The 11,088-nt window shown below is 41.4% G+C and overlaps 1 protein-coding gene across 1 annotated transcript; it reads right to left on the bottom strand.

Moving 5' to 3' along the window:
- Positions 1–328: 328 nt before the first annotated feature.
- june (JunE proto-oncogene, AP-1 transcription factor subunit) lies at positions 329–10,546 on the bottom strand. The gene is made up of 2 exons (XM_069721970.1): positions 10,439–10,546; positions 329–2,780 (listed from the first exon to the last, which is right to left on the bottom strand). Exon 2 carries the CDS (start codon positions 2,643–2,645, stop codon positions 1,614–1,616), a length of 1,032 nt encoding a protein of 343 aa, XP_069578071.1. The 5' UTR covers positions 2,646–2,780; positions 10,439–10,546; the 3' UTR covers positions 329–1,613.
- Between the last annotated feature and the right edge of the window lie 542 nt (positions 10,547–11,088).

Raw genomic sequence — 11,088 nt, 5'->3', positions numbered from 1 at the left:
GTAGCAGGAATGAGATTTCATATAGCCTGCTGACAACTACACCAAATGTGTTTACTTACATGAATGAATATTTCTTACAGCATAGAAAAAGTAAAGAAATAAAAACATCAAAATAATGCATGTACTGTAATCCAACAGTCATATCTCATTTGCACAATAATATTATTGAGAATGAAAAAAACTAAAACCATTCCTGTCCACAATAACTGTCCTGTTCTGAATTTGTTTTAATTTTCATTAATGTCAAATAGTATTACTCCCGCTGCAGAAAAGTCAACAATCGAATACACCTCAACTATTCCCCCCCCCCAAAAAAATCTTAATTTGAAATTACCCCTGCACATTAGGATTGTTTTCCATTTACAAGCAAATGTTAAAACTTAGAAATTAAGACTCAATAATTTAAAATTTTTGCAACGAAAGAATAGACAAATTAAATATGAGTCTGTTTTATATGTTAACTGGGTTCATATGCAGACGGCCTTTTAAACACTTCCTTCAGTTTTGATCCCAGAAAAATCTGGAGAAAGTGAGTAAAGTTTCCACAGGGACAGTCGTTCAGACTAGAAAAAGAATGATGGAACTTTAACTCTTTATTTCCCAATCTCAACATCTTTAAAAGCTAGAGACTGGGTTATTACCAACCAGAGCTACCATTTAAAGAGATTACAGTCATTAGATTTCATACATTTGTCACTGTTTTGTCGAAGATCAGATGTTTTTAGCTGCATTAGAACACAGTTGTCCTGTCGTGAAAGAAAGCTGAACACATTGGATCAGTAATCAGATTACCAAACAAATTGCAGCATAAACCATTTTGAGACATTCACTAGATGTGGGAAAAAAAGTTGGTAAAATTGTCTCAACGTATCGTGACCTTCAAAACACTGACTACTGTAAAGTATCACAAAAATATTTCAATTACTTGACTCGCTTTGTAACTATAAGTAATCTGATTACTTGACGATGCTTTCCACAGAAAATATAATTTCACTAAAGCCTTGTCAAATTCCCTTTTATAAGCAACTGTTTCAACTCACAAATAAAAGGATCATTTTATCATGTAATCTGTTCCAACACTATGATTCTAAATTTGTCTTGATGGGAATGAAAAAAAAAATCCAGTACAGCGAATTAGTTGAGATATAATGAAATCTGAAAATAAAGAATATTATCATGAGCGGTTCAGAAAGAATAAAATCCTGAACGTGGAATTCTGACAATACATTTATTAAACTTGTGTATGTATCGGGTCTGCTCAGATGCACAACTCTTTGATTTTCAAACCCGGCCATCGACTCTTTTAAAATTTACTGTCAGAGTTTCAAATCCAAAGTTAAACTACGTTCACATCAGGGGATTTTGTCCCTCTTCCTGTCTCCTTTCCTTTAAGCTCCGCCCCCGCTGGCTGGATGATTGACAGTGGTTTATGGGAACTGTTAAGCTATTTAAATCCCATTAAACATTCATCTGTCCAGCTGAGGCATTGTTGATACCGAGCTGCTCTCTCTGCTCGCTCTGATCGAGAGCACGAGCAAAATGCCAAATTTGGAAAGTAACCCCTCAGCCTCTTGGCTTGTTGTCTCACTCTTGTTCTCCTGGTGTCCACCTCCTCAGCAGCTCGAGTCCTCGCTGCCAGCGCCTCCTTCTCCAGATTTGGAGGCAGCTGCCGAGGCGACAGCAATCTGGCAGCCATTGGTGACATGACTCATGACCTTCTGCTTGAGTTGAGCCACCTGCTCCCGCAGCATGGCTGCAGTGGAGGCCAGATCTGAGTTCTGGTTCTTCAGGACCTTCACCTTGTCCTCCAGACGTGAGATACGCTCCAGCTTCCGCTTGCGGCACTTGGATGCAGCGATGCGGTTGCGGAGCTTCTTACGTTCTGCTTTGATTCGTTCTTGCGTTTCCAGGTCTATTGGGGAGAGGGAAGGTGGGGAGGTGGGGTCACCCGGGGGGTGAGGTACTTCAGGGACAGTCTGAGGGGCATCCAGGCTTCGAGGGTGGGGGTGAGGGACCCCACCGCCGCCATGGCTGGAGCCTCCACTGTATGCCATCTGGCCTCCAGGGTAAGGCATCTGGCCGGGGTTGTAGCTGCTGAGGTTGGTGTAAACGGGCATATCTCCACTTGACATTAGGTTCCTCTGGTACGAAGCCTGCAGGGCGACGCTGGAGGACGTGGGCGGAGACATGGGTCCAACCAACTGGTTCTGCTTGTGAAGGTCTGCCAGCGCTTTGACGAAACCATCTGCGAATCCCTCCTGCTCGTTGGTGGCCTGGGCGCGGTACATGAAGGGGTTGGTGGAGTTGGACACTGGGCTTGTGGTGACCAGTCCGTGGTTGGACTGAATGATCAGGTGCTCCAGGTCAGGGGACGCCAGCTTCAGGAGGTTCATGTCTGCGGAGGACGCTGCCGATGTCATCAGGGAGCTGTTGCCGGTGAGCCCCAGGTTGTTGGGGTTACCGCCCCTCCCTCCTGTTATATTGCCACCACCGCCGTGAAAGTGATGACTGGCCGCCACTGACATGGACTTCTTACTCATCAGCATCTTGTTTCCCGGGTAACGCTCGTATTCGGGGATTTGGCTGAAGCCGGGGACGGCGGTGGAGTCGTCGTGGTAGAAAGGAGTTTCCATCTTGGCCGTCATTGACAAAGAAGAGCCTGAGAGGATATCTTCATAATCAGATTAACCTGGATATCAGAGTGGATTGAAAGGTTCCACTGACGTTGGCGGCCGGAGGATGAAGGCAGGACGAAGAGGAGAACAGATGAAGAGAAGTCCCTGCAAGGAAAACAAAGATGTCTGTGAGAGGCAGTGGAGGACCGAGAGAACAGAGGGATTACTGATGCTACTGCTCTCTCTCTCTCTCTCTGTGTGTGTGTGTGTGTGTGTGTGTGTGTGTGTGTGTGTGTGTGTGTGTGTGTGTGTGTGTGTGTGTGTGTGTGTGTGTGTGTGTGTGTGTGTGTGTGTGTGTGTGTGTGTGTGTGTGTTTCTTTGAATGTTGTTTCTCTGAGATGAGGTTGAAGACAAATATCCAGAAACCTTTTATAAACAAGTCAAGAATAAAGTTTTACATTAAAAAAATATGACTGTCCTCTTGTCTCAATAATTTTGTATACATTACTTATATTTCATTCAGCGTGAACTACTTTTTCCCTCCTCTTGCTTTAGCAACAAAACACTGACATTACTACTTTATGAGGATCGCATATTCATAATAGGTTGCTTATCATAAGTTAAAAAAAGCAAAAAATACTTTCTCTATGCCAAAATCATTTTTGATTTCCTTATTACCTTACTTTAATATTCAAAAAGTATTCATAGATTCGTAACCTTTCATGAACCATTTTAATTGTTGTTATAACCATTATTCTTCATAATTAGTAGATTTTTTTCTATCCAAGTCTGTGCCAACATGACTAATGGGATGTTAAAGGCCGAGTCCCAATCCATGGCCTCATGGACTCGGAGGCTTGTTCCCGGTAAGCCCACGAGGGCTTTGGGCTCATCCACGAGGGCTTCGGGCTAGTCCACGAGGGCTTCGGGTTAGCCCACGAGGGCTTCGGGCTAGTCCACGAGGGCTTCGGGCTAGTCCACGAGGGCTTCGGGCTCATCCACGAGGGCTTCGGGCTTAGTCCACGAGGGCTTCGGGCTAGTCCACGAGGGCTTCGGGTTAGCCCACGAGGGCTTCGGGCTAGTCCACGAGGGCTTCGGGTTAGCCCACGAGGGCTTCGGGCTAGCCTACTGTCAAATCACCACCAAGTCCGTGAGGGCTCGGTGACTTTGTGACGCTGTTATTTGCCTTTTCTGTGAGACGCATAGCTGCAAACTTTCCAGAGCTATTTTCCCCATAGTTCAAAGACAAATTGGTGGCGCCCTCTGTGAATCGTGGTTGTCCTGCCCTCCACAAAATGTAAAGAAATCAAACATGGTTGATGGAGAGAAGAACGTTTATCGGTGGCAGCGCCTGCTTACTTGCTATTGTGGTCATTTATTGCACTTTAAAAAAGAGTGTCATTCTTTCATTTTAATTGACAATGCATTGTTTCCAAGCAGCATGTGATGTCTCATTTTTCCTTTTTTACCATTTCGAGTCCTCATGAACTCAAACACTCAAGAACCAAAGCTACGCAAACAGGTGACGTCAATTAAATCCATGAGGATTTAGTTCCTAGGATTTAGGGTGGAAATTGGGATTGGGCCAAAATTATCCGTCCATCCATCTTTTTTTCATTGTTGATCTGGGGGCAGGTCATGGCCTCACACATCCCTCTCCCCAGCAACCTTTTTCAGCTCCTCCTGGGGGATCCCCACACATTCCTCAACCAAATGAAATATATATATAATCCCTCCAGCACGTCCTGGATCTAATCTGGGGTCTCCTACCAATTGGACAAACTCAGAAAACCTCAGATGGAAGGTGCCAAGGAGGCATGCTGATCAGATGCATCAGCAATCTCAACTGGCTCCTTTTCACACAAAGGAGCAGTGGTTCTACTTGATTCCTCCTTCAGAGCTCCTTATCTGTTGGATCTCTAAGAAAAACCCAGTTCAACTCCTTGTATTCACTATCTCATTGTTTCGGTCATTACCCACAGTTTATGACCAACGGTGAGAGTCAGATTGTAGATACCGAATTTCCCCACTGTGCAATTAATAAAGTCAATCTTATCTTGATACGTTTTTACATCAAAAGCTTTGCCTTCCAGCTCCTCTTCCTCTTCACCAAAACGGTTTGGTACAACACCTGCTTTGCTGATGATGCTGCACCGATCTGCCTGTCAATCTTCCACTCCATCCTCCCCTCACTTCTGAACAAAAACCCAGATATACATAAATTTCTTCACTTGGAGCAGGAACTCGGTCACAACCTAAAGGCAGCAATGCACCATTTTTTGGCAGAGAACAATGTCTTCAGATTTGAAAGTACTGACACTCATTCCAGTTGCTTTCCACTCGTCTATGGGCCACCCTGGCACATCCTGAAGGTCACGGTCTGGTGCTGCACAAACATGCCTCATTAGGTGAATCAGAGTACCCTCCAATGAGAGTCTGGTTGCCACCAGACTCTCATTGGCCTCAGTCAAAAGAAACAACATGGAGACACCACCCTGCAAGCCAACCCCCTGCAGGGTTAAGCATCGGGAGTGGGAGCAATGTAAGCTGGCCGGCAGGCTGGGCCAGGAGCCTGCCGACTAAACATGAGTATTAATTAATTCATATTATTGTTATTTTTTTGTAGTAGTAGGAGTAGCAGTATCATGCAGTATTCATGATTTCAAAAAAACATTACGTTTATCTGGTATTTTTCTCCAAGACACAAACAGACTGATTGCAGGTTTTCTAAATAAAACATTCACAAAGCCGATTTTTAAAATATATTTAAAATCATACAGAGCCTACATGCTTGTTTGCTTGTTGTTTGCTATGTGGTCATGCACATTGCTACTCATTTGCACATTAGCACCATTATTGATGATTGGATTAGCATTAAACCAATGGTAGAAATGTGTATTGATTCCATGTCCATTCTCTCAGATCAGTAGTCAAAATTCCACAAGGTCCACCACAGCAAAATGTGAAATAGCCACGCTTTGGCCTGTCTAGGCGTGACAGTTACACATTTTCAAACAAAACAAAACAAAATTAAACCTACTGCATGCGTAGAGCCGTGTGATTTCCAGAAACATTTAACTCACAGCTAAAACACATGTTTGAGGTTATAACATAAGCACATGGTTGGTTCAGGAAACAAAAAACAACAAAAACATTGTCACGTTGGATTCAAACTTTATAGTCTGTGAATAAAGCCACATGCCAAAAACTAACCTTTGTTGCCTCTGTTGCGGGACCTTGGTCACATGATCCTACGTCACATGACATTTACATGCATGTAGGTTTCACACTTTCAAAATATGTCAGTCACGGCTCAAAAAAAAAGATGATGGTATATCAGTTGACATAAACACTTCAGGGTCCAGTCAATATGTAATATCAATAAAATATGAATGTGATTTAAAAACATACTGACAATATATCAATGTATTGATACATTTTTCATAACTTTTTGCAGCAGCACGACAGTTGAAATTCAAAGTAGCCGTTCTGCAGGCTCTGCTGTGGGGGAGTTGGTTCAAAAACAGGTTGCAATGTCTGTAGTGTGCAGGAGGAGGGTTGTTGGCACTGAAAGATAGATACGCAATATATTTTAGCATATGTCTTAATACAATACTCAAATGTCTGTATACATTGAAAGGTTTAATGGTGACCTAAATAATTTCTCCGGTCCATAGTGGTTGCAAAGAGAGATGAAGAGTGTTTAAAATCTAAGTGAAGACCCTCTTTTTCTTTTTTTTACCACTGCAGAAACACATTCACTTAATTAGTCTAATTCAGACCATTAATCTTGGAATAGATTTTTACACTAAAGGTGGACTGATTGTCATCCAGCACTTGCATTACAATTTATTTAAGAAGGCAATAAGATGAACAAATGTAACAGTGTGACTACTGTGGCTTTAAAAGACGTAAACCTTTCCTTTCACCACATACTGGGTCATCTGGTGACAAAACTAACCAAGGCAGGACACGTGAGGAACTGACTCTGCTCGGGTTGAACATCAGCCCTTACGTTAGTTTCTTGATAATTAATATGAGCAGCAAATTGGAAAATACAAAAACTAAAAAGAAAAAAAAATCCTTTCAGGTTTTTCAAGTTGGGAAAAGCAGTTAGAAATGTGACCGGAACATTTCACCACACCAGGCGAGGGAAAACCAGCAGTCAAACACCAGGCTGAAGTCAGTCTCAACCACACGCTGCATCCTCTGACCTCAGCAAAGTAACATCGGTTCGGCAGTTTGATCATTTTAGAGATATGACGGGAACACTGAGAAATCTGATTCTGCATAGCTGCTGGCTCCAAATAATTCCTGGCTCCAACTCAGAGAGCATCCACTTCTCTCTCAACAAACAAAGTCAAGTACTTCTTTTACAACGTGGCATTATGGTCAGTGTTGGTGGGAAGGTTACAGATTAGTTAGATAGTTGGCAAAAACATATTAAGTAATGTAACAATTTTATTTACTTCATCAATGTTATGTAAGTTATTACTTTACTTAGTACTTATTACATTTTATTACTTTTTGATTACTTTTCTTAAAACATCTTTTAAACTGGGCAATAAAGATGAACAGATCTAAAAAATTCATTTAAAATAGGCTGTGTAAACCTCACGGTCAAACTTTAATTAAAAGTCCTTTAATATAACTTGAATTAATATCGAAATGTTTTGATTTTAAAGCACAACCACCAAAACAAATCAAGGTAGATCATAAATGAATGCAGTAAAAGGTAAATGTTCCCAGGACCTCAAACCGAGCCCATGCAGGTCTTCACTGGGTGAAGGTCGAACCACCAACAGGACCATGCTGGTAACAGTTTTTTTTAAACTGCTTCCCAAATAACTCTGTTTCAACGCCTCTTTGTTTTGTTCAATGACAGGACCAACCGCCTCGGTGTGGTGACTGACAGCAATGCAGAGCCAGTCAAAACCAAGGCTCAATATATTAGAACCTAAACTACCAAATAAATGGAGCCTGTCTGGACGTAGACGTCCTGTATGGTGAAAAGATGCAAAGCAGCAGAATGAATATTATATTTTACATGTACCAAAAATCATTTATTTTGAAGTAATCACTTTGCAATCACCAACATTTTCAATAGTAAGTGTCATTTAATGGAATATTTCTCTCAGTAACTGTAACAGATTATAATTAGTTATTTAATAATTTAATTATGTAACAGTTACATGAAACTATCTACTCCTCAACACTGATGTTGGTCTCAGTCAGTAAATATTAGCCCTCTAATAAACATGCTGTGGTCATTTTGGAAATTATTGTTTTAAAGATTTGAAGGGTTGTATGATGTCTGCCGTGCAGCCGTTGATTGACATCTGTGATTGGCATTTGACCCACCCGCCGCCCAGTCTCCTGAACTTGGCCCGTCTCTGACTTTTGGAACTTCTTTCAATTCATACACGTTTTTTTTTCCAGACACGCAGCTCCACTGTGTTTGTGGTCCAGTAGTAACAGGATGCTGGTGCTTCATCACAACACTAGCTATGCTAACAGAGTCCGTCCATCTCTGGAGACCGATCTCCACCACACTGTGCCAGCACTGGAAAATGGTCTGACTGCACCCATATGTCATATTGGTATTGGGGAAGAAAAATGTTTGGGCGAATTTCTTTAAACCAATCACAATCAGTTTGGGCACCATTAAGCCCAAAATGCTGCGATCCTGCAAAATAATGTTGGAAAAACTTGTTTCGGTGGGACGTTTGCATGTAGTGAGGTGAGCCCTGGCATAGAAATGACAAAATTCCAGCAGAAGACTTGATCCAAAGTCTTTATCGAAACCATTTTCAGCATGTAGGTTTGCTAGCTTTGAGGATGTTGGTTACACGGTAACATGCAGACAGCTGAACAGGAGGAATTACAGAGGTAATGGGGTGTATTTCCAAAGTGTGAAGGGCAGAATCCTGCATTCCTTATTTGGGTGGTGCCATCGATGTTTTAGAGCTTGATGCGGTGCCACAAGTCAGGCTTGCTGCCAGTTTTTCCCAGAGGTCACTCGTGGTATTGCAATGACAAAATTCACAGCAGTGTAAAAAAAAGCCTTTTTACCACACTGATGACGCATTCAACTGCAAAAACATCCGTTTTTATTCCTTCTAATACCTTTTTTTTTGTGTTTTTTTTTTGATGCATGGAGGTTTTCTCATTTGAAAACTTCCTCAGAAGATAGAAAAGTCTGTTTTATTTCAATGACATCATCACAATGTCTATTGGCTGAGGACAAACCCAAAAGTTGTGCCAGTGGGGAAAACACTAGTGCACACGAGCAGTGGGACCAAAAAACGTCTCTCAGTAAACTTAGAAGCAACACGTGTTTTTTGGTGAATTTTCATCCCAGTGAAACCAGTGTTCTTCTTAATACATATATGACTTCAGATGTATTTAATGAGTTGGAAACATCACCATTCAGCCTCGCTGCCAATGTGTCACAGTGGCCACTTACATTATGAGCTTTGTGAGTGGAGCAGCATCTTCAGCGTTCGGTATCTGGTTCCCTTCATTACATCCACGGCTGACGTCACACTTCAAAGATGTGACTGTGGCTGCTGACCTGACTTGTTCCATCGTATGTAACCTGCCGTCTACAGACTGCAATTTGTCATCATTTCCAAGCTTTCTCCGTCTAAATGACCTAATAAATTGAACTCTTTCATTACCAAAACACTTTTACTGCTTTCACTGCGGACATTATTTATAAGCAGCATCCAGAAACTTACATATAATATATACACTCAGTTCTTTCACAGTACTCCAACATATACGGGTTTCTGAAAACTTGAAATACTTTTAAAAACCTTGATGTAATCACACAAGAGGCTCAGCTGTTGCTCGCTGTGCTCCATCATCCCAACACAGACACAACTCAGGAGGAAGCACGCACATGAACACATCAGCTGGGAGACAAACCAGTGATTTACAAGATATCATCATATATGTCTTTTAGTAAAATGTGTTTCTTGTTATTACAATGTTTATCATTATTATTATCTGATTCAAATTATACATATATATATATATATATATATATAAAATCTGAGGATATCATTTCAAAGGTTGTATTATTGACCACTAACTATCAGTGCCCTCTGGTGGACAAACTAGGTAATGGCTGCATTTCTTTTTTTTCCCTAAATTACCTCCGATATACAGCAGCTATATCCTACAACACTTCTTGTTACAACATATGATACATGTGCAACACGCTGATATCAGCCATTATATCTTAATTCTTAGGTACTTTGCTCATTTAATTTCTACTATACCTCAGATAAATATTGTGGGTTTCATTCAACCTCATTTATCTGAAAGCTGGAGTTTCTTTGAAAATAAAGATTTCACATTCAAAATAATATGAGGAACAGTTTCAAATCAAACAGACCAGCTTCAACATTTTAATATACTGCAGACTCTACACATCACTAATCCCAAATATCAAACACGTAGTAACATGTGTGAAATCAAAATATCATTAATAACCATGTCAAATGGCTACATCATCGTTATGACTGTTTAAAATGACTACTAGTTATTTTCCTTCCAAAGATGAAGTGGAGTCACTGCGGTCACCTCTCAGCAGATCTGTCTGCTCCTCATCTCTCAGGACTCCGTCAGATGTTCAAGTTCCCGCGTGCAACCGTTAACTTTCAGCCCGCGCGAGGTAGCGCAGCTGGACCTGACGGATTAACGGTGTCATCACACCGATTAACTACCGAACCGACAGCGGCTCAATGTTTCACCGAAAAGTCGAGCATCGCAGAAAAACCACAGCGAGATGAGATTGAATGGAGGTTGATACTCACAGAGAGGAAGAAGAGCTGCGGAGCGATCCGAGAACACACTGACTGACTCAGAGAGAGAGAGAGAGAGTCAGGATCAACACACACACACACACACACACACACACACACACACACACACACACACACACACACACACACACACACACACACACACACACTCTCTCTCTTCATCTCCAGTGACTCACTCTGACGTTTTCTGTCCATTAGCTTATTAACACGTTTCTAATGAAGTCTTTATGTGTGAAACATTATTGAGTTTTCTGATCATGTTTGTGTGTGTGGTTCTGAACCGGATGGACTCCAGCAGCCTTCATCTTCATCATCACCTCCCTTTAGGCTTCATGTTCTTCTCGGTGGGTTTTAAACTGGAAATGATGGAGGCTGGTGTTCCTGAACTACCAGTTCTAATGTGTTTGTTGTCTACTGATGGTGTTCTCATGTTGAATAATTGATCCAAAAATTTCCCCTCGGGGATTAATAAAGTGAAATAATAAATAAAAAAATTTACACTTTTTACTTTCACTTTATAATTCATATATTATATATAAAAAAGTGGCCTCTTAAAATGGGGTGTAATATTTGTTAGAAATTTGTGTGACATGTAAAGAATTGTACATTTAAAACTGCAGCCAGATGTCTAAATGTACTGA

Source organism: Brachyistius frenatus, unplaced genomic scaffold (assembly GCF_029030835.1).
Source record: "Brachyistius frenatus isolate BFR_SWC_R1_liver_20210118 unplaced genomic scaffold, ASM2903083v1 Contig_279, whole genome shotgun sequence".
Taxonomy (NCBI): domain Eukaryota; kingdom Metazoa; phylum Chordata; class Actinopteri; family Embiotocidae; genus Brachyistius; species Brachyistius frenatus.
The sequence above is the reverse complement of the archived record's forward strand: the minus strand, read 5'-3'. Positions and strand labels throughout refer to the sequence as shown.